General features: G+C 43.7%; 1 protein-coding gene across 1 annotated transcript; it reads right to left on the bottom strand.

Moving 5' to 3' along the window:
• Window positions 1–24,345: 24,345 nt before the first annotated feature.
• On the bottom strand, window positions 24,346–24,993 carry LOC149001793 (uncharacterized). The gene is made up of 2 exons (XM_089137219.1): window positions 24,718–24,993; window positions 24,346–24,609 (listed from the first exon to the last, which is right to left on the bottom strand). Exons 1-2 carry the CDS (start codon window positions 24,991–24,993, stop codon window positions 24,346–24,348), a joined length of 540 nt encoding a protein of 179 aa, XP_088993345.1.
• Window positions 24,994–25,215: the final 222 nt, after the last annotated feature.

Genomic DNA, 25,215 nt, shown 5'->3' on the forward strand with positions numbered 1-25,215 from the left:
CAGCCCAACAGATCCAGTTTAGGAATGATCATTTCCACTTATCACAATAATATAATCAAAAGCAAGAACAAATTATAGTATTCAAGTAATCTAATAATAAAAGTTAAGAAATGATCACAAAGAACATCAGAGTGCAGAATAACAAGTACCAAATCAAAAGACAACTGTGCGGAAGGTAGATCGAAATAAGGTAAAGGTTACAACCAAATCTCCAAAGAAGGAAAATAAAAAGGTAAGCAACTAAGTTACATTTTCTTCTAACTTATACAATGTCTCCTCAATAACATAATCATAAGAAACTAAGCCAGGCCGGATCTACTCCTGACAAATATGAGTCTTGAACTGATAGCCTTCACCGATGTAGTCACCGTAGCCAAAGTGGTATGAGTCACCAACTTAGTCCTCAAAGTGTTGACCGTCACGAGTCCAACGATAGGAGTACCTGCAAAAAAGTCTAACAAAATATGTTGCAAAAAGGAGTGAGTTCAAAAGAACTCAGCAAGGAAAGTTATTCCATAATACATAAGCCATATGATATCAATCATGAACTGATGCAGATGATAAGAGACATAAGATGCAAATATGATTCTAACTCTAAGTATGCTGGTCTCTATGGTAGACATGCTTTAAGTCATAGCACCATACCTCTTTAGGTAGTCTCAGTCACTCATCACCGGGGGGAAGTTGGGTCCTGCATCCCTCTCGGACAAATCCATGGTTGGGGGTTTCGGTCACCACTCTCTCACATCACCATTTGGTCTAAGTATTGGCGCATGTCCAGGTAAAGCCTAGCCCAATGCAAGTCATCTACTTAGTCATATCATGTCAGTTCCAGATACGTCCATTCCTCCCCTCTCGGGATCCTTTCCGGTATCCTTCACACTAGAGTCACGGATATTACTCACTGGACTCATCAACCCTATTGGTCATCCACAAATAGTAGACGGGAAGCTTTCACGTCCCCTCATGGATCATTTCACCGGTCTTGAGCGCCCGTGAGCCCAAGTCTAGCCATTTGCAACCCTACCAATAAATGGCCCCTTTTGGGTAACCACAATGCAATTCATGTCCTCTCACGGAGTGGTTACCGGTCTTGAGCGCCCACAAATCCACACTACTACCACGGGTCGTTCGGTCTCAATGCCCTTCCGATTCGGGTCTGATATGACAGGGCATCCTAGCCATACATCTAGACAAGTCCTATGTATGTCATCCAATGATCCAGGAAAGCGTCGATGGGCATCTTCGGAGAACATCCCATACTATTCCCTCTGATGTCCAAGGACAGAAGTACCAGTAGGGCACTCCCCAATCCCAAATCATACCTAAGCAATCACATGCTTATTTCCATCCATTACATATCAACAATACATTATCATATTGAAAACATGTCATAACATCTCATAATACAATATATAAATAAATGACAAAAATAAGTAAACATGATAAATCAAGTAATTAAGCATGGTGTTACTGTCATAAGGTAACTACAGTAATCATATGATGTCTAAAATCAATTAATAAGTTAAGTCTACTAAGTTACCAACAGCAATGTAAAAGTCATACAGTCTATGTTATATGGCAATAACCATCCTTACCTCAAATTGTGAAGAAGATGATCCGAAGTCACAAGAGAATGGTCCAATTATAGTCTTAAAACCCTAAACAAACATATATGAAGGATTAGAGAAGAAATCAAAACAATCGGAGATCGAACGGATCAAAACTGGGCAAAAGTTTTTGACAGCAACCTTGTTGGTTGATACATTGGGTTGATGGTATCGACCAATAGTATCGACCAATAGAGTCTTGGACAGCAAAATGGGATTTTTGGGTTTTGGCTCAAAATGGGTCTTCCGGGTCTCGGATCGATATGAAACTTGGAGGGATGCTTAAGAACAGTAGTAGGAGACTACGTAGAAAGAATTAACATGATCCAATGGTCGGATTGAAAACCCCCAATTTGAGGTCCTAGGTTCAAACTTGCAAGACCCATGTTCTTCAATGAAAACCATTACAATTGCAAGAGAACTTAGGAATTTAATCAATAGAATGATGAGCAGCAGAATATAGACAATTACTAACATATAATCAGACCTAATTGAAAGAGAAAATCAGATTAGGAGATGAATTCATGTTGTAAAGAAGAGGAAAATCAAAATAAGAAAGCAAGAACATCATGTATGAGAATCATAGCATGGAAAGAATGAAGAGAGGTTTAATCAACCCAAGAGAGCTTGTAGAAGAGGTGGTTGCAAGGTTGCAGCACCTTCTCCACGAACTCAGTAGCAAGAACAAGATGAGGTAGAAATAGATTAGAGAGAGAGTGAGAGATTACATACCTTGGAGAAGAGATTAGAGAAGAGAAACAATGATTCTTGTAGAAGATCATCACCCAAGCCAAGGAGGAGGCTTAGAGGAGCTTTCCCACGTTCTCAGATGTTGAAATGAGTGAAATAATGATTTAGGTTCGAGGTTTCACTTAAAAGGACAAAGGAATATCCAAACAGCATCTTTTTCACGATTCTGGGCTTGTTTTGGTCGATACCTTTGGTTGATAGTATCAACCAATAGTATCGACCAACAGCAGTTTCAACAGAATTCTCAGAAATAGTTTAGCAACTTCGAACAGGGATTCGGAAGGCTATACAAGGTCAAATTGAGTGAGGTTTTCTCCTACAAGTCAATAAAGAAGTCTAGTTTTCAGAAATACCTTTGGATCAAGCATGGGAGTTCATTAGGTCTACCAACTAAGCTCACCTTCTTCGATGCGCAAGCAGGATTTGCCAGACATAGTTCAGCAACTTCGGACATGGATTTGGAGGGCTATATGGGGTCAAATTGGGTGGGGTTTTCTCCTACAAGTCCATCAAGAAGTCTAGTTTCGGGAAATACTTTTGGATTGTGCACAGGTGTTCATTAGGTCTACCAACTAATTCACCCCTCTTCGGTGCGCAGATTCAAAACTAACACTGACAACGCTCTCAAGTGAGGGGCATCATCGTCAATGTCCATGGGCTTGGGCTCCGACACCAAATCATCAATCAAAAGGGTATACAAGGACTTTTCCCACCACTTCGGGTCATTGGATCAACAGACAAAACAAATTCCGGGCCGGGTCAGGGTAATGATGAGGCCGGATATGGCCTCCTAAGGCTTTCAAGGATAACAACATTGAAATCAAGGTCCAACTTCAAGGTCTAACATTAAACAAGTCTTTCTTTATCCCAAAACAAATAGGGTATCCCGGGCTAGGTTTGGGCTGGATGTCACAGTCGTCTCTGTGGTTGGGACCTTACTTGATCTTGGGCTCTAATACCACTCTGTCACATCCACCTAGCCGGTATCCTATCTGGCATACCCGGGATGTGATCCACAGCCCGAAGATCCAGATCGAGCGGCCATGCCTCCCACATACACGATAACATGATCATGAACAATATAATCAATGTATAAAGAACTAATAGATAGATCAAAAGAGTAAGACAAGATAGATAATCAGAGTGGAGAAACATTTAAGTATCAACTTCAAAGTGATAACATCTCAAAGAGAAGGAGTGATCAGAAGTCACTCCTTCACAAATAGCGGAAGCAGTAGTAAATCAAGTGTAGTTACAGACAGTATCATAAATAAATTCATAAAAATGGGAGAGAGAAGATCCCAATGATTACAGTCATCCAGGGAAATGGGGCCTACACATAGGTTTCTTCTATCCTAATAAAGACTTCCTCGTAGGTATGGATGAAGTGAACCCAACGTGGCCGCTCCCTCACAAGGTGGGGCTAACCCTGGAACGAACTATAATCCTCCTCGGCACCGCAATCCTGACTCTCATAGTAGCCATCACCCGCAGGGTAGTATGCGGAATCATAGCTTTGGTCGTAGGACGCGCCATCAAGATCGTCAATACCTGCAGGAAAATCTAACAAATTGCACAAAAAGGAATGAGTTCAAAAGAACTCAGCAAGGCAAGTCGTTTCATAATACACAGTCCATTCGATACAATTCACATACGATGCAATATGATATGAGGCAAAATGAAATATGATTCTATATTAAGTATGTTGGTCTCTAAGGTAGACATGCTGTAAGCCGTAGCACCATACTCCTTTGGGTCGTCAATCACACCCCCTCAATCATAAGATATCTTGGGTCTGCCCGGGGAAGTTCGGTAAGGTCATCTCATAAACCATGGTTGGGGAATCAGTCACCGCTCTCTCACATCACTGTTTGGTATAAGTACAGGCGCATGTCATGGTAAAGCCTAGCCCAATGCAAGTCATCTACTCAGTCATATCATGTCAAATCCAGATACGTCCATTCCTCGCCCCCAACGATCCTTTCCAGTATCCTTCACACTAGAGTCACGGATATTACTCACCGGACTCACCAACCCTATTGGTCGTCCACATATAGTAAACAGGAAGCTCTCACGTCCTCTCACGGATTGGTTACCGGTCTTGAGTGCCCGTGAGCCCAGGTGTATCCATATGCAACCCTACCAATAAATGGCCCTTTTCGGGTATCTGCAATATAGTTCAACCCCTCTCACGAAGTGGATACCGGTCTTGAGTACTCTCGCTCATATTCTACCACGGGTCGTTCGGTCTCAATACCCTTCCGATTCGGGTCTGATACGACAAGGAAAATATCCTAACCATACACCTAGACAACCCTATATATGTCACCCAATGACCCGGGAAAGTGTCGATAGGCACCATCGGAGAACATCCCATACTATTCCCTCTGATGCCCAAGGACAGAAGTGTCGAAAGGACACCTCCCAATCCCAAGTCATACGTAATCAATCACAAGCTCAATCTCATCATATCATATTTGAATCAGTAATTCATCATATAAACAATGTATATCATAACATGATTGATCATATTTAAATTCATAAAGCATAATTGAACATTATGTTCTAAATAATATATGACATTGTATTACTGATAAGAAACATTTAACAGTCATGTATGGTAAAGGAATACTCATATTAACATAATCATTAACTTCCCATAATGTAAGCATGTTGATGTAATTAACATACTTAAGTTAACGACTGTCCTTACCTTAATCAAGTTGTAATTAAATTCAAGGATCACCAAGAATGGTTCCAAAGTCAGTGTTGACACCCTAGATAACATACAAGCAACATCAGAGAGGAAAACATTCAAATCGGGTTCAAACGGATCAATTCGGCTGAAAACAGGGCTTTAACAAGTCTTGGTTGACTGGCTTGGTCGACTATCAGTCGACCAAGCAGTCGACCAAGACTTGTTAACTTCTGGGCAGCAAAGGAAATGTGATCAGAAGCTGCCCTTCCACTGCTCCGATTGACATGAAATTTGGAGGGCATGTTTATAACGGTAAGAGGATATTGCACATCAATTTTCGTGAAGATCCAACGGTTCAATAAAAAATGCCCAATTCGAAATATTAGGTTCTATATGGTAATCCTCAAGAATCAAAATGGAATTTATAGAAATTGTAAAGGATGGTAGGAATCAATCAAATAAAGGATAAGAATTGAGTTAGAGTCTTATTTTCAATATAGTCTAAGCTTATCATGCAATTACATATCAGATTTGAATCAATTAGGCTAGATTGAATAGAATCAAAGTGATGAAGTGAAATTAATCTGAATTGAATCATAGCATATCATGAGTGAAGATGTTTAAGGAATTGAAGAGGGGAAACTCATGGTTGAGTGTTTGCAAGATTGCAGCACTTCAGCCATGGTCTCAAGATTATCAAATGATAGGGAAATGAATAGATTAGAAGAGGATAGAAAGAATCATACCTTTGATTGATGATTAACACATACACCAATGATTAGAGTCAAGATTTTCCCAAACTTCAAAGAATATCCCAAGAGAGTGTCCAACCTCGAGCTCTGGAGTGCCAATGATTAGGTTAGGTCTTCATTCATGAGTTCCAAGAAGGTAGGGGCAAAATGGGAAGAGATTTCATGAATATTCAGATTTCATGACTCTTGGTCGACTGGCTGGTCGACTGACACTCAACCAAGCTATAATAGCAACTTCAGGAGAGGATTCGGAGGGCTATACAGGGTCAAATCGAGTGGGGTTTTCTCCTACAAGTCAATCAACAAGTCTAGTTTCAGAAAATACCATCGGATTGATCATGGGATTCAGGGAAGGTCTTCAACTAATTCAATCTTCGTCGATGCGCAGATTCTCACTCAAAACCGACAATGTGCTCAAGTAAGGGGCATCATCGTCAATGTCCATAGGCTCTGCTTCTAGCATCGAATCATTAACTAAGAGGGCCCACAGGTCTCTTCTACCACCACTCCGGGTCTTCGGACCTGCAACAGTATAAAATCCGGGCCGGGTCAGGGTTAGGATAAGGCCGGATTTTACAGAACCCACAACCCAAGAGATAATACAAGGTAGAAGAAATAATAGTATTTCTCTTCTCCCTTCACATACATTCACATTCCATATCATAACAACATTAATAGATTTCAAAGCAAGGAGCAACATCATAAGTAATAATGATAAACATAAATTATGGCAATTCATATTTAACAAAAGATATATAATAACAACAGTCAATTAAATATAATGGGTTGGTTATTCCTCACTTTTTACTTTGATATTTTCTCCACCGATCAATACTCTCTTCCCACAAGAAAATAACCTTTGGGTAATTTACCCTAATCATGCAAAAGGATTAACAAAAATAAAAATAAGAGTTAATTTGAGTTTAGAAAAATATCTAAATATATTCCCGTAACAACCCCAAATAGAACATTAGGTTCTAACTCACCCTTTTAACCTAAATCGGCTAAAAGTTATAATTTCGCCCTTAATTTAAAGTCGAAAATAACTGAAATTGTGGGGAAAATTAATTGGCAATAAAGAGATCACAAGGGTGTCCTCAATTTGACCTAAATCAAAATGCCCCAAATTGGCTCTCATAAATCACCCGTGGGTATCCTAGAAAGTCAAAATGAATCACCCTTATCATGGGATTGTACCAATAACTCATATACTAGAAAGGGACATTAAAATAAAAATTGAGAAGTAAGCAATCAACCTAACATGCTTCCCTTTCAAGATTCCTCAAAAGGAAAGGAGAGAAAATACTCACAAAATTGTGAGTAAGAGATGGATTAAAGAAAACTAACCTTTCTTGAAGTTTTTGTGAAGATTCGAATCACAGAATGCCCCCGGAAGAATGGAAATCGCCCCCTCTTTCGTCTCTCCTCTTCCCGCAGCCTCAAAGTCATTCTTGTAAAATAAAATGCGGCTACGGATGAGTTAAAACATAAAATAGGGTTTAAAAATCCGAAATTCCGTTTTTGCCCCTAAATAGAAAATAGGGTGGGGGGTTGGTTCACCCAACCGGCCCAACTTTCCTTCCATGTTTGGACCCCCAAACGGACTCGGAATTCAGTGATTTTTCACTCGTTGGAAAGGTCTTTCGACGATCTTCGATTTGATACCTTATTTGTGTCAATTGGATTATCCTTCGCTGATCTACAAACATGCCAAAACCCCCTTTTAACAGCATCGTGATGAATCTTCTCTCTCCTTTTAAACAACATGAGAGTTATCAAATCATCACTAGGTTCATCCACGATCATATGGTCCTCCTCCAAACCTTCAGGCTCAACTCAAATGGTCTATAGTTGTTGCCGACTTGAGGCCCGGGTTCGCGGTCCTGAAACCATAGGTTAACGGGTTAGAAATCCGGGGGGTTTTACATTCCTCCCCCCTTAATAGAAATTTCGTCCCCGAAATTGACATACCTGAGGCACCAAAGAGGATAGGATACTTTGCCCGCATTTCATCCTCCATTTCCCATCAAGCTTTTTCTACTGTGTGATTCTTCCACCTAATCTTCACCAAAGGAAAGGTTCGATTCCGAAGTTGCTTGTCCATTCGGTCCAAAATCTCTGCAGCCTCTTCTTCATAAGACAAATCTGCACTCAATCCTTCAGGTTCTTGTGGTAATTGGTGTTCCGGGTTCTCTATGCATTGACAAAGCATAGAAGCATGGAACACACTATGTACACCTGCCATAGATGTTGGAAGTGCCAACCGATAAGAAACTGGTCCAACCTTCTCTAAAATCTCAAAAGGACCAATGTATCTTGGACTAAGCTTCCCCTTGATGTTGAACCTTGATGCGTCCAAAATCTGCTCAGCCCTTGGATCTCCATGTGATGTCCTGCAAAACGAAAGCGTCAGATGTGGCCCGACCGCTGGGGTCGGGAGTCCACCTCCAAAGACTAAGTCAGTTGATGAACTTAATCACAAACGGCTCTGCTAGAGGCACAGAGCTAATGAATGAAGAAACGGGAAAGGTGATCTAGATAGCAGGACGCTGATAGTTTGGATCTATCAGTATGTATCTGAACCTGAGTCTCAGATAGTATTCTTTTTGATCGATTGATCCCCCCTTCACCTTGTATGGTAGTGAGGTTTATATAGAGTGTACCTTCGAATCTCCTTCGTTGGATGCACTCGAGCCTTCTTCGGGTAGTCGTTGGATCTTATCAATAAGATCCGTTGAGCGATAGACTTCTACTAGTTTGGGCTAGTCGAGGACTCCTGAGATAACCGTTAGGTTATGCGATAGTTATCCCTTTGATGATGATTATCCGCAGCCGTCAGTTTGAGTCTGCTGTCATCAGGGTGATTACCGTAATCCATAAGTAAGATTAGGGCACGCTTGCAGCAGAATAATCTTTCTTCTTCAGCAAGCCATCTTCCGGCTCCGGTTCGCTCGGGAGCGATTCGGTTTTCTCCGTCTCGACCGGGGTCGAGGGTCGGACCAGGTATGAACCCGGTCAGATCATAAACTCTCCATATCACGAGCCCCCCAGACCAAGCGTTCGGTCGATCCCGAGGGCTTGGTTTTTAACCGGGTTCGTCGTCGGGTGATGATCTCTGCGTGCTTCATTAAATGTCATATCACATTTAATGCGGTGGTCACTTTTCCTCGAGCGTTGTGAGTGTAAGGCCACGTATCTTCGTTGCGATTGATCCGTCGTGGCTCATGTCATCCAAGCGACGGTTTCCGAACGCCTATTTCGGATTCGTGAGTTCAAACTTTCAAAACGTCTTTGAATCTTGATCGTTGATTTTGAATCAATCTCGATCGTTCAGATTCCCGAACACTCGTGCGGGAGTTTTAAAAGCGGTTCATTGTCTTCGTAGGTTTCATTCTTTCGTCTCGGAATTTGAACATTTGTTGTTCGCCTTCGCGCCTTCCCGCTCTCAAGCTTCCGTCTCACTTGAATCGGTAAGTTTACTAGTCTTTTCTTTTTGTAGTTTCTTGTAACGAGTAATGGCGGACAATAGGGCTTCTTCAGTACCCCATGTTGGTGATAGCGGTGATGCTTTTGCTTCTCCTGCTCCCGAACAGTCGGATAGTGATAACAAAACCCTAACCGTCCTCTGGCAGGAGTTCGCTGAAGTTTCTCAAAAAGGTTTTGAAAGAAAAACCGAAACTTCTCCTGTCCTTCTCGAGTCTGGATCTTCCAAGATTGTCGAGTCTTCTAGGCAGCCTCAAACCTCCGGGTCCAATGGTGGGCCTGGCTCTGTTCCTTCCATTTATAATGGAGAAACCCTTCTTTCAGCTGTCCAAGATTTTGACCTTCCTTCCTCATATCGAGTTAAGGCTCCCCACCCCGATGAGAGGGTTGATTCATCCCTTTCGGGTGAATTTTCTCTCGTACATAGATGCAATGGAAAGCGGGGTTCGCTTTCCCTTTTTTAATCCTTTATTCTCCGCAGTTTTGAATCACTGGAACATTTGTCCCGGAATGCTCCTCCCCAATAGCTGGCGTCTCATCGTCGACTTCTTGGGTTTGTGTTTTGAGCTTGGCATTACGCCATCTCTTTCTCTTTTTGTACATTTTCATGTTCTTTCTATCTCCCATCCTCCCGGATGGGTCTTTCTTTCCAAACGCAATAAGGCTGAACTTGATTGGAGGGGCAGCATCCTTGTCAAAGGAACTTGCCCTTCTAATCACAAAAGATGGCGCGAACGATACTTTTTTTGTCGAGCGCCTCCATCAGATCTTAACTTCCCGACCACCTGGAGGAGGTTTACTTCTTCGTCTGAAAGTAACCGGGGCCTTCCCTTATCCAAAGAAGACGAGGCGGCCATCAGGAAGATCAAATCCATTCCGTGGTATCAAGAGATACATGGATATGAAATGGAGTATAACTCCATCCTTCAGTACTGGGGCTTGGCTCATTGTGAGCTTCTAACCATCATCCTTTGATTTGACTGAAGTGATATGTCTTGAATTCTGATTCTTGTCCTTCTTCTTTGCGGTGCCTCCCGAAACGAACCACGAAAGCTGCGGGTGAAGGCCGCTAGGGCCGTTGTGACAGCCGAGCAACGATCGCCCGGGGTCTTGACTGCAGATCAAGAGGCTTCTCTTCCCTCTCCCGACCCCTCTTACGGGGGTATCGGGAATATCGGGCCTATAGCTGATGCTTCGGGTAAAGGGAAGAAACCAATGGTGGAGAGGGCTAACGTCTCCTCCTCTGTCCAAACCAAGAGGAGGCATGACACAATTGATGCTCCCTCCAACAAAAAATCCAAAGCTTCGACGGATGGTGAGGAAGTCTTCATCCCCCATTGGACCTGAAGATGACCGACGGGGTCACTCGGGATCCCGAGAAAGCTGCAGAGTGGAGCTCCCTCGGTCTTGCTCCTTCGATCACCGGGAGTTTGAAGCCCTGGATGACACCTCCCTTGTTAGTCAATCTACAAGGTACTGGTCTTCTTGCTTACTTATGTTTTCATAATTTCTTATGACTTCTTCGATATCTTCCGTCTTCCCGGGAATGCTTGTGTTGAGCTTTTATCAACACATGGAAGCATTGAGCCGGGTTGGTCTTTGCACTCCTTCCTTGCTGCAAAATTGTGAAGAGAAATTGGCCAAGGCCAATTCCGAAATAGACCAGATGATTTGCAGCCTACCGTGGAGTTGCGAGAAAAAGCATGAGGAAGAAGTGATCTCCCTCAAGGAAGCTCTTGAAGCTTCGAAAATTCGTGTCTCTCGCTGCCGAGCGCGAGGCCGGGAAGCAAAAGGCAGCTGCCACGTTGTTTGGTGACAGCCTTGAAATCAAAAGTAGGGAGCTCGAAGAACATCCGAAGTTGGCAATCCCTAGCAAGCCCGAGCATATAAAGCCGGACCTTCGGAAGGAGTGCATTCGGAAATACCCGAACAGCGTACCTTTCTCCGAATTGCTAGGTTTCTACAACATTCGGGCTTATCGCATGGGGCGGAACGACGTTTGGGAGCAGATCCTTGGAACGATCCCCGACTTCGACACTTGCTCCTTTTCGTGAGGTATGCCACCCGAGAGGTCTTCGGGAAAGTTGGTATGGATCTTCCAGACCGGGCTCGGGGAGAAGATGATCCTTTTCCAGCCTGACCCTCAATATGAGGCATATCCGAATGACGAGCCGGCACTTCCGGAGGAGAAATCACAAGCCGAGTCTCAAGTTGTTGCTTGTAGAGGATTCAGCCGATGCCACTCTTAAGGAAGGCTCTTCTCATGGTCCTGAGAAAAGTCCTCCCGATCAGGGTCCCTCAGGCAACAATGAAGAAAAGGCTTAGGGAGTTGTTCTTTTGTAAAGATGTCCCCTCAATTTAATGAATAGACATTTCTTTATTCATGTTGGCCTCAAAATTTCCCCGTCTCCTACTGAAGTATTGCCTTGAATATCAAAGTATTAATGATAAAACTTATCACTTAACTTTTCATTCCTCGCCGAATAATGATCTTATAGAAATATTGTGAAGATGCGTTTCGGGAAGATGCGTTAATCTTCCCCACTACTTCATTTATTGCAAAGTCCGCACGTTTCCCTTCGCGAAGTTCAAACGTTTTCCTGCTTTTGTGTACCATTCATTGTTTCCAATGAATCGGAAATACATCCATTATTTTAATGGCAGTGCGACAATTGGAGGTTTCTCTGCATCAGGTGCTCGCTTCCACATGTTTCCATGTGGCATCCCTTCGACCGTTGATCTTGCTTTTTGCGTATTTCGAAGCGTCGTTTCGATCTGGGTCGTCGGTTGTCCTTAGCCTTCAACCGTCGTCTTATACCTTAGGCTATTTAAAGCCTTCGTGGGTACTCTCCATCTATCCTGACTTCTGCAAGATAGATTTGCTAAAGTGCCAAAGCAACCTTTCGTCCTTCGGCCTCGCTTCGTATTCCTCGTACTCCAACGACAGCTCTATCCATTTCCGAACAAGTGAGTTTTTTGATTTCTCATCTCTTTCCCCTCTTCCCCCGAAGTAAACGCACAGTAGTTCTACTTGGGGTTTAGTTTGTTGGTCCGTCGGAAGCTTTAGAAAACTAGGGTTTCCCCATTGTTGTTGTCGTTTATTTCGTAACGATACGGCTGGTTTTTTTTGTTGTTTTGCATAGTGGCTCCCAAGATCAACCCGAACTTTATCGAGCAAAATCTTGCAAGAAAAGGGTTGCGTCGGTGGTGGTTGGGGCCGGTGTGGTGGTTTCAGCTAGTGAATCCTCCAAGCGTAAGGCGATCGCTGGCGGTGAATCTTCAAGTCGATTCCCGCAGCTTCGTTGATGCCGTCCCTACGCCTCCTTTGCCCGAAGTGATCGCTCGTCTTTCCCAGGAAGATCTTGATCACTCCGTTGCCGATGGTGCTGCCGGCACTCCTGCTGGTGAGCCTATTGGTGCACCCCCGAAGAAGACTCTTCGGGCATCCGAGGCAACTATGTTGGCGTCGATGAAGGTGTGGTCCCAGCAGGTGCTGCTCCTATTTCTAACTCCGGTGCTTGTTTGGCATCCTCCTCCTCTCCTTCGAGTTGGAGGATTTTGCCACCAGGAAGCGCCGTCGGGTGACAAGTGATGAAGCTCAGCCTTTGCTTGATGTAGTTCATCCTTCTCATCCTTCGCCTGAATTAGTGTCAAACAAGTTTGACAGAGCGTTGGAATGGTGTACTGCTGCTCGAATGACTTCGAGAGCGCAGTTCTTTCCAAACTTCCGGATGAAGTCTTTACGAAGTCACTGGTGATGTAAGTCTTTCTTCATTATCCTCCGATTTTGAAAAATTACTTTTCTGCTCCTCGCTAACTCGGAAGTTGTTTGCGGGAGTCTTGCTTGGTAACTTCCACAACCAATTGGAAGCAAGTTACTAGACTCGTAGGTTGAGCAATGAAGTTTCTAGGCTTCGGGAAATCTCGAAGCTAAAGATGTTGAGATTGCTCGCTTCGGAATCTAGCTTGGGAGGTGGCAGGAGAAAAGAATTCGATGATTGGTCATCTTCGGTCGGACTTGGATGATGCCGGGGAGAAGATCCGGCGACCGGAGCGGACAGTTGGAAAGTCGGGAGCTAAAGGATCTGAAACATTACCCGAAAGGTAAGTTGTCATTCCTTTGCCCGAATCCCTTCCAACCGATGTTCGCAGAGCCCGTGTCTTCAAGTATTTACACGGTAAGCCTTTTGTTGATATGCTGAATGCTTATAACTTGCAGGCGTACCGGGATGGTGAGAACGAAGTATGGGAATCAATATTAAGGAAAGATCCTCATTTTGATACGACTCCCTACAAAGGTCTTGTTTGCCATCCTGAAGTATTTACCGACCGGGTATTCCTCCTCCCGATTGGACCAAGGATAAGATTGATCCTCCACCTTCCGATCCGGATATTATGCAATATCTAGAAGATTCTCCTGTTTATTCTCCGCTGGAAGAAGTCAATTATGACGAGCTTGTACCGAATGCGAGTTTGGTCGAGGACCATTCTTCTCTTGGACAAGCTGGACAAAGAGTATGAAATTGCGGAGGATTTTCTGAATATCGAAATATTTTTGTAATCCTCATTTCTTCTCTTCTTTTCCTTGACTCCCCACCAATGGTTGACTCATATGTTTGTTCTAGCAAAGTCGCGTCGATCTTGTATAACTTGTTAACAGTCACCTGTAATGACTTTCTTCTTTGATCAAAGATTGTATCCAGCTCTTGTAATTATTTTGATACTGGCCTCTTTGGATCTTCTGAAGAAATAAGAAATTACTTTATCTTTGAACTTTGCTAGCCACTTGAATCGCCGTTGCATTAGGTCTTAGTTGTCTGAAACAATGCCTTTACTTAAGGATTTCCGGAGAAATACAATAAGTCTGAGAAGGAACTCACTCGGGTTTTAAACCGATGCCTTATACTTAAGGATTTCCGGAGAAATACAATAAGTCTGAGAAGGAACTCACTCGGGTTTTAAACCGATGCCTTATACTTAAGGATAATTCAAAAATTCAATAAGTCTCGAAGGAACTCACTCGGGTATCAAACCGACGCCTTGCAAAAGGAACTCACTCGGATTTTCATCCGATGCCCCGACTTAAAAATGTTCGAAAAATTTTCCATAAGCGTTGAAGTGTTGAAGGACCCACACAAATTTTCATCCGATGCCTTATAGTTGGATCTTGTTCTTGAATGTGGTGTATGATGCCCCCCAATCAAAAGATAGTTTGTTGAAAGCCAAAAATTGCATTGATTGAGTTGAAAATGATTACATCATGAACAAAATCGAAATCATCCTCAAGGATAAAACTTTTTGAGATGCCTAGCATTCCACGAACGATCCAACTCTTTCTGGGAATCTATGTTCTTCAGCCTGTAAGCTCCTGAACCGACCAGTTTCACAACCATATAGGGTCCTTCCCAGGAAGGGTCCAACTTTCTTTGGTGACGCGGGTCGGAAGCTAGGGTGTTTCTCAACACCAAATCTCCGGCTAAGTACCGACGATTCTTCACTCGAGTATTATAATGAGACGCTATCCTTCTTTGATAATGTTGAGTTCGTGCTATTGCCTTTGCCCGAACTTCGTCCAACAAATCAAGACTATCAAGCAGTCCTTATTCATTTGCTTTTTCCTCGAACTCACGATCCCGTAACGTCCCCGCCATGATCTCCACAAGTGCCAATGCTTCGGATCCATATGCCAACCTGAATGGAGTTTCTCCTGTAGGTGTTCGAACCGTAGTTCTATAAGCCCACAATACATTATGTAGTTCTTCGACCCAAGAAGCTTTGTCAGCTTCGAGTCTTCTCTTTATTCCTTCCCAGTAGCGTTCGGTTAGTGACCTCTACCTGGCCATTGCTTTGGGGGTATGCCACCGAGGACATACGATGCCCGATCATATATGTTCCACAGAATTGCTCAAATTGTGGACGGTCGATAACCGAGTACCATGGTCGGTGACAATTATCTTTGGAATCCCAAAGCGATATATGATTGATTCAAGCACAAATTTCTCCACTTTTTTCTCAGTAATTGTTGCCGGTGCACCGACTTCTACCCATTTTGTGAAGTAATCAATTGCTACTATCGGATATTCCCGTCCGCTTTGATGCCTTGGTGAATTTGCCCATGATATCAATTCCCCACATTGCAAAGGGAATGGGATTTAGAATTGAAGTCATAATTTCCGCCGGGCGCTTCGACATCTGTAGCATGAATTTGACAGTTACTACATCGACGAACGTAGTCCATAGCAGCCTCTTGGATCTTAGGCCAATATAACCCAAGTCTTAGAATTTTGTGGGCCGGGGCTCGCCACCCATGTGAGCGCCACAAATTCCTTCATGAACCTCAGCCAAAGCTGATTTTACTCCTTCGGGGCCTATACATCTCATAAGGGGTCCAGCATAAGATCTTTTGTATAGTCTCCCATTCGAATGACAAATCTAGCTGATCGAATCTTGATCAACCTTGCCTCTACTGGATCCTTGGGTAACTTGTCATCTCTTAGATATTCGATTATTGGATCCATCCAAAGCAACGTTCTACTTCAATATAAGAAATTTCTTTCTCATGATAACTTGGAAAAGTTACCTCTTCAATGTAGACCAAAGGGTCTAGATTCTTTTCCTTGGCATTGGCTAGTCGGGATAGCTCATCTGCCACTGAATTTTCATTCCTCGAAATCCGAGATATCTTCAAATTCCGAAATTGGTTCTGAAATGCCCGCACTATCTCCCAATATTTTTGCAAGCGTGGTTCTTTAATGCCATACTCCCCCTGGACTTGGTTGACTATAAGCCGAGAGTCACTATAAATAGTAACATCTGCAATAGCTAATGCCTTTGACAACCGAAGTCCCGCTATCGGGGCCTCATATTCCGCTTCGTTATTACTTGCATCAAATGCGAATCTCAAAGCATATCGAATAATAAATCCTGCTGGACTTTTTAATAGAATTCCACTACTGCTCCATCTTTATTACTCGAACCATCCACATATACCTCCCAAGTGGTTGGTATAATGGGATCCTCAATGGTGGGTTCCACCAGTGCAGTAGTTTCTACTACAAAGTCGGCTAATGCCCGAGCCTTGATTGCGGTTCGGGCTTAAAACTCACTTGGAACTCACTTAGCTCAACCGACCAGGATACCATCCTTCCGGACAAATCAGGTTTGTTAAGAACTTTACTAAGAGGAAAAGTTGTAAATACCTCAATTGGATGAGCCTGAAAATATGGCCTTAGCTTCCGGCGGCCATCATGAGAGCCGAGCCCGCTTCTCAATCTGCGAATATCTCGTCTCCGCATCTAGCAACACGTGGCTTACATAGTAAATCGGCCACTTGTTTCTTTATCTTTCTCCCGAACAAGTACTGCACCGACCGCCGAAAGGGATGTCGCTAGATATAAGCTGTAATATTTCCCCCTTCTCGGTCTCGGATAGGATCGGTGGTTGTCCAAGTGCTTCTTTTAATTCCTCGAAAGCTTTCCCGGCACTCTTTAGTCCACTTTGCTTCCTTACCGCCCTTCAGTCTCGTAAGTGCCTTGAAGAAAGGCAAACATTTTTCTCCAGGACTTGGAGATAAATCGATTTAAGGCAAGCAACTCTCCCTGTCAAACATTGTACATCCCGAACGGTTTTGGGAGCCTCCATATCAATCGAGCTTGTATTTTGGCAGGATTTACCTCAATTCCCCTCTCGTGATACCATGAAACCCAAGAATTTGCCCAAGGAGACTCCAAAGGCACATTTTTCGGGGTTCAACTTCATTTGATGTTTCCTCGATCGAGAAAACCTCAGCCAAATCTGCAATGTGATTTGCTTTTGTAAAGCTTTTCACCAAACATGTCATCAACATATGCTTCAACATTCTTTCCTATCAGCTCTTTGAAAATCTTGTTGACGGCCCTCTCGATATGTTGCTCCCGCATTCTTCAGGCCAAAAGGCATGACCTTGTAATAATATCTTTCACGATCAGTCATGAAAGCCGTATACTTCTCATCCTCCTTATTCATAAGGATCTGATTATACCTCGAGTAGGCATCCATGAAACTTAAAGTTTCATATCCTGCATAGCATCTATCAAGAGGTCAATCCGAGGCAACGGGTAGCAATCTTTTGGGCAAGCTTTGTTTAGATCCTTGTAGTCCGTACACATCCTCCACTTCCCATTCGCCTTTTTCACCATCACCACGTTGGCCAACCAAGTTGGGCACTCGATTGGTTCTATGAAACCAGAATTCTTAAGTTTTTCAACTTCGTTCCGAACGGCTTCATACTTTTCAATAGAGAAATTTCTTCTTTTCGTATCACTTGGTTTCGCCTTAGGGTCTATCCAGAGTTTGTGCTCTGCAATGGCCCGATCGATCCCCGACATGTCCTCAGCAGACCATGCGAATACATCCTTATTTCCGTTGAAGAAATAACTTCAACTCATCTTTAAACTCTTCCACTGTTCGGACCCGACATAAGTAATCTTTTTCTCATCCTCGGTACACGGCTGGATTTGCTCCGATTTCTCCATTGGTTCGGGCCTTTGCATCTCTGTCTCTTCCCGATCATCTCGAACTTCTATGGGGAGGGCAGTAACCTTCCTCGGACCCTCCTTGTCTTTTAAATAGGCAACATAACACCGCCGAGAGATCTTCCGGTCGGAGGAGACTTGACCGATTCCCATATCGGTCGGGAATTTTATCTTCGGGTGCTTTGTCGAAACAATAGCACCTATCTTGGATAAAGATGGTCGCCCGAGAATCATATTATAGGCTGGTAGTTCTCAAACCACCAAAAAATTGATTCGGACAGGTTGTTTCTTTAGGAAAACTTCCAATGGAAAGATCCAACTGAACCGATCCTTCCGCTCATGTAGATGACCCCCGCAAAGCCATATAGGTGTGTAGATGAAGGTTTCATCAAGTCCCGATCCACCTTCAATTTTTGATACACTTCGTAAGAAATTAGGTCAGCTGCAGACCCTGTATCAATCAATACGCTATGCACTTCCCGCCGTGCAATCTCTACCTTGATGACTATAGCATCATCATGAGGTAAACAAACATCTCTTTCGTCTTCTTCGCTAAAGGTGATAGAATCTTCACCATTCAGCTTCTTCCGCTTCTGCGCCTCTCCGACTCCAACAAATTTGGATTTGGTTTTTAAACTCCGGAATGATCCGGGCTCTAGACCCCCGAAGATGGTAAGAATCGGTGACCGAGTAGCAGCTTCAATCACCTCCTTGCCTTTTTTAGACTTCGGGGCCTCCCTCGATCGTTCTGAACTAACCGAACGATTCCTTTTAGGGGCAGCCGCACGTGGCCCACGTGGGTCCTCCTTTCTCCTGCTAACAAAACTGGACAGATGTCCCCGAGATATCAATCTCTCAATATCCGCCTTCGGATGACGACACCATTAGTGTAATGACCATAGTCCTTGTGGAATCGGCAATACTTTTCCCGATCCTGCTGCTCTCCGGGTTTCAAAAGAATTTTAGGCGGCCACTTCAAAATATTTTTTCTTTTGAGGATATTCAAAATATCGGCCCGAGGAGCATTCAATGGAGTGTACTCACTTCTACCGGGGGATCTTTGGCGCCAAGGTTGGGATCTTCCAACCCGATCGTGAACATTCTTCTTTGGCTTCTGCTTCTGCTCAGGAGCCTTTTGTTCCTTATTGGAGACTTTATTATCTCCTTGGCGCGCATCTAGAATCTCCATGACTTCAGCCTGCTTCGGCATCTCTGTACCAACTCAAGCATAAGTCGTGGGTATATCCTGTAGTAATAACTCCAGGAGTTTTCGATTTGTGAGTCCTGTGAATAGAGCGGTTACGGCTACTGTTCATCCAAGTTTTCTATCTCCATCGTCACTTTGTTGAATCTTTTCGGAAACTCTTTGATCGATTCGTTCTTTCCTTGTTTGACAAGTAAACAAGGTTTCTTCCGTTTTCTTGACTCGTATCCCACTCCGGAATCGCCCTATGAATTGGAGCGCCAATTCGTCAAAGTTTACGATCCTTCCCGAGGGGAGGTTAGAAAACCACTTTTGTGCCGCTCTAGTTAGAGATGAACCGAAAACCCCGCATAAAATTTCATCGAATTACCGAAACCGCCATGGTCCGTTGGTAATAGCCGATGTGAGCTGTTGGATCTCCGGAGCCATCGAATGTTGAGAAGGTAGGCAAACGGAAGTTATGGGGAAACCGATATCCCGCAATTGGCTCAGCAAAAGGAGTCTTCCGAATGACCGAGTAAATATCCTCGGTTATTCTTCCCTTAGCCAATTGCCCTAACTTCTCATTGATGTTGGCCAATTCTTGACCAATCTGGGTTGGGTGATCTTCAGCAATACGATCACGACCTCGATTAACACGATCATCACGTGCTACTCGATCATCACGAACAGCCCGTCCTTCACGAACGTTTCTCTCATCACGAACTGCTCGATCATCACGAACGGTTCTTCGACGATGGGTGAGTGAGTTCTTACCCCTGTATCCAACCTTGTATTTGAATCAGTTGTACTCTCTTGCGGTCTGTCGAACCGATCGCCTCGCCTTGGTTGATCATCAATCCTCCGAAGTCCTCGGTCTCCTTCACGGAAATTCTGATCAACATTCCGGTCTTCATCCATTCTTTGGTCACGTGGCAATGCACGTCTCCTTGAATCGTGTTGATCAGGTTCTTGTGGTAAAACCACTCGTCTGGTGAGCACGCAGAGTGCTTGGCTCACCTCCAAGAGTTGAATCTTTACCTGATCCAATTGATCTTGGATTGTATCGGGAGGAAGATTACGTCCTCCCCTGGCCATTATCCACCTCGATAGGATTTTGGCTTTCCTGGGGAATATCTGGATTATTCACCCCAGGTATCTGAACACCGGAATTGCGTTGTGCAGCGGCTGCCGATCTAGTCACCATGGCTTTTTCAAGTCTTTCCCACAGACGGCGCCAAATGATGCATCCAAAATCTGCTCAGCCCTTGGATCTCCACGTGATGTCCTGCAAAACGAAAGCGTCAGATGTGGCCCGACCGCTGGGGTCGGGAGTCCACCTCCGAAGACTAAGTCAGTTGATGAACTTAATCACAAACGGCTCTGCTAGAAGCACGAGCTAATGAATGAAGAAACGGGAAAGGTGATCTAGATAGCAGGACGCTGATAATTTGGATCTATCAGTATGTATCTGAACCTGAGTCTCAGATAGTATTCTTTTTGATCGATTGATCCCCCCTTCACCTTGTATGGTAGTGAGGTTTATATAGAGTGTACCTTCGAATCTCCTTCGTTGGATGCACTCAAGCCTTCTTCGGGTAGTCGTTGGATCTTATCAATAAGATCCGTTGAGCGATAGACTTCTACTAGTTTGGGCTAGTCGAGGACTCCTGAGATAACTGTTAGGTTATGCGATAGTTATCCCTTTGATGATGATTATCCGCAGCTGTCAGTTTGAGTCTGCTGTCATCAGGGTGATTACCCTAATCCATAAGTAAGATTAGGGCACGCTTGCAGCAGAATAATCTTTCTTCTTCAGCAAGCCATCTTCCGGCTCCGGTTCGCTCGGGAGCGATTCGGTTTTCTCCGTCTCGACCGGGGTCGAGGGTCGGACCAGGTATGAACCCGGTCAGATCATAAACTCTCCATATCAAACCTCATCACACCTCTCATTGGTGAGACCTTCAGAAAAGCCCTTTCGCCTACTTGAAATTCCAGATTTGTTCTCCTTTTATCTACATAGGATTTCTACCTAGATTGAGTTGCCTTGATTCTTTCTCTAATCAAGTCAACCATAGCTCCAGTGACTTCTATCAACTCAGGACCCAAAACTCTCCGTTCTCCAACTTCATCCCAATAGAGGGGAGTTCTACATATCCGTCCATACAAAGCCTTGAACAGTGCCATGCCAATGGTAGACTGGTAGCTATTGTTGTAAGCGAACTCCACCAATGCTAAGTGTTCATCCCAACTTCCACTCATGTCAGCTACACAAGCATGAAGCATGTCCTCCAAGATCTGAATGGTTCTTTTAGATTGTCCATCTGTTTGGGGATGATGAGCTGTACTCAAGTTTAACTGGGTACCCAAAGCTTTTTGTAGACTCTTCCAAAATCTTGAAGTAAATCTCGGATCACGATCCGACACAATACTTACCGGCACACCATGTAATCTCACTACGTTATCCACATATAACCTTGCCAGTTTGTCCACGGTGAAAGTAATCTTCATAGGAATAAAATGTGCCAATTTTGTCAATCGGTCCACTACTACCCACACTGTGTCGTTTCCTTTATTGGTCCGAGGCAAACTCGTGACAATGTCCATCGTGATGTCTTCCCACTTCCAACTTGGCACATGAAGTGGTTGCAAAAGACCTACAGATGGTTGTCGAACGGTTTTTACCCTTTGGCAAGTTCCACACTTGGCCACAAAGTCCTCAACATCGCTTTTCAGACCAACCCACCAATAGTGCTCTTTCAAGTCTTTGTACATCTTGGTGCTACCGGGATGCACAGTGAACACAGAGTAATGTGCTTCACCCAAAATCTCTTTCCTAAGATCTTCATTCGCCGGTACGCATATTCTTTCCTTGTACACTAAAGCATTATCGGAGGATAAAGAAAAGTCAATCACCCCTTGAGGGTCTGAAGAAATCTTCTCTAACTTCTCTTGCAACAAAGGATTTGAAGACTGCAAGGTAATGATCCTATCTCTTAGGGTAGGCCTTGCTGTAAATGCGGCAAGGATTACCTCAAAACCTTCTGGTACAATCTCCAACTCAAACCTCACAACAGAGTTCAACAACGGCTTACTAAAAACGTTAAGATCAGTCACTCCTCGAGTGCTCTTCCTACTCAAGGCAACGGCCACTACATTTGCTTTACCTGGATGGTACTGGATATCACAATCATAGTTCGTTACCAGCTCCAACCACCGACGTTGTCTCATATTCAACTCCTTTTGGGTGAAGAAGTATTCCAAGCTCTTATGGTCGGTGAAGATGGCTATCTTCTCTCCATAAAGGTAGTGGCGCCATATCTTCAAAGCAAAAACCTCCGCAGCCAACTCAAGGATCATGGGTGGGATAATTGTGTTCATAATCCTTGAGTTGCCGTGATGCATAGGCTACCACTTTTCCATGTTGCATTAACACACAACCAAGACCGATCTTTGATGCATCCGTGTAGACCGTCAATCCTCTAGAGTTATCAGGTACAGTCAAAACCGGTGCATTAGTCAATCTCTTCTTCAACTCTTGGAAGTTCTTTTCGCATGATTCACTCCACACGAACTTCACGCCTTTCTTCGTCAATCTTGTCATTGGGGCGGATAACCTAGAGAATTTTTCAATGAATCTCCTTTAGTATCCCGCAAGTCCCAAGAAACTTCTGATTTCGGTGACCGATTTGGGTTGGTCCCAAGCTGCCGCTGCCTTGACCCTATCTGGATCCACTTTGATTCCATCTGCAGATACAACATGTCCCAAAAACACTACCTGTGAAAGCCAAAACTCACACTTGGAAAACTTCGCATACAATTTCTTTTCTCTTAACCTCTGTAAAGCAAATCTTAAGTGTTCGACATGCTCTTTCTCATCCTTAGAATAAATTAAGATGTCATCAATAAAAACTATGATAAATTTATCTAAGACATCATGAAAAATCCTATTCATCAAATCCATGAAAGCGGCTGGTGCATTAGTCAGACCGAACGGCATCACTTTGAATTCGTAATGACCATATCTAGTCCTAAAAGCCGTTTTACATATGTCATTGGCTTTCACTCTCAGTTGATGATATCCTAACCGCAAATCAATTCTAGAGAAAATTGAGGCGCCCTTCAATTGATCAAACAAATCATCAATTCTCGGTAAGGGATATCTATTCTTGATAGTAAGTTTGTTCAACTCTCTATAGTCGATACACATCATCATACTTCCATCCTTCTTCTTCACAAACAACACCGGAGCTCCCCAAGGAGATACACTAGGTTGAATGAAACCTCTCCCTTGTAGCTTCTTTAGCTGATCTTGAAGTTCTTTTAACTCCATGGGTGCCATTCTGTATGGAGCTTTGGACACAGGTGCAGCTCTAGGTACCAATTCAATGGCAAATTCCAACTCTCTTTCTGGGGGTATTCTGGGTAATTCATCAAGAAAAACATCCTTGAAATTCTTCACTACTTCAAGGTCTTCAATGGACTTCACTTCCTTCTTTTCTTCGATAAAAGCACAAAGTTTAGCACCTCCAACTAGTTCTTTGACTTGAAGTGCTGCCACTAAAGTCTTCTCACATTGTTTTCCCAAATCACCTTGGAACTCAAAAGCAGGGCTATCAATGGGATGAAATTGAACCTTCTTCTCAGAACATGAGATGACTGCCTTGTGAGCTGTTAGCCAATCCATGCCTAAGATAGCATCAAAGTCCTTCATATCCAATTTCACAAGTTGAGTCTCTAAGTCATTTCCTTCAACAGTTATAGGACAAGGTCCAACTACTTCATTAAGTTTTACTCGAGACTGAGTAGGTGTACTAACCACTAGTTCATGACACAATTTACTAGATGGTAAAGAAGTACGCCTCACAAATGATGATGCAATAAATGAGTGTGAGGCTCCAGTGTCAAACAATATAAATGCAGGAACTGAAGCAATAAGAAGACTACTTGTCACCACATCATGACTCTGGTCTATCTCAGTACCAGTCACACTATACATCTTTCCCGCCTGAGGTTGTTGAGCTGGCCTGAAAGAAGTATTAGGCTGGCTTCCTTTCTGTGGGCAGAAACAAGCTAGATGTCCAGGTTTCTTGCAATAAAAGCATATAAGCTCTCCTGAACCTCGACCCGCAGCTGGCTGAACTGCTGGTCTAGGGCCATTGACAGGACGCGGATTTGCATAGATAGGTCCTGATGGTGGAGTTGCACCAGTAGGCCACATAGGTGCACCACTATTCCCATAACTAAAGTCTGATCCTCTTGGTTGAAACTGAGTGCTGGGGTAAGGTGAAGGCCTATTGAACCTTCCTTGATTTCTACTGACATAAGGACTGGGACCCTTATTAGCTAGACTCCTCTACAGTTGGTAGGACTCTCTTTCACCTTCCTCAATCTTTTTTGCCGCTTGCACCACTTGAGCATAACTCGCGATAGGTTGTATGGCCATATAAGTTCTGATGGTTGGCCTCAAACCTTTCGCGAATTTCTTGGCTTTCTCCAAGTTAGCCCTCATAAATACTGGAGCGAAGAAGAAGAGCTCCTCGAATTTCTGTTGATAATCAAGAACAGAGAGAGGCCCTTGCTGAAGCGCCATGAATTCAGCTTCTTTGGAGTTTCTTACCTAAACTGGGAAGTAGTTTTCGCAGAATACTTCCTTGAAAATCTCCCACGTGATCACTGGATGCTTTGCCGCCAAGACAGGTTGGGTGGCATTCCACCAAGCATCTACCTCATGCTGAAGCTTTTGTTCAGCACACACTATCTTCTGTTCTTCATCACACCTTAAGTGACGGAAGGCTTTCTCCATTTCTCTTAACCACTTATTCGGGAACAAGACGTCCTTCGTGATTCCTGTGGATGCTGGAACACGAAGCTTGAGGAATTGCTTCATCAGTCTGCTGTGAGATACCACACCGGTAGTCCCATTATTCCCTCCCTGAGCGGAGGTTCTAGCGCCAAGGGCTTGAGGTGCAGGCCTGTTCCCTATAGCCACCACTCCTTGCATGAGCGCATTGATCTGAGTTTGCTGCTTCTACATCATGTTTGTCATAATGTTGAACACATACTGAGTTGTGGCCAACGGTGGTGCTTCGGGTATGCTACCTTCTTGAGTAAGGGGTGTTTCTGTATTAAGTAGATGAACACCAGTTACTCCTACTTGACTGGAATCATTAGGAGAGCCATCGCTACTTCCGTTTCTGATCGATCGATTCCTCAAATTAACCAT

Source organism: Hakea prostrata, chromosome 10 (genome assembly GCF_041222555.1).
Source record: "Hakea prostrata isolate BN-2017 chromosome 10, UWA_Hpros_2, whole genome shotgun sequence".
NCBI classification, from domain to species: domain Eukaryota; kingdom Viridiplantae; phylum Streptophyta; class Magnoliopsida; order Proteales; family Proteaceae; genus Hakea; species Hakea prostrata.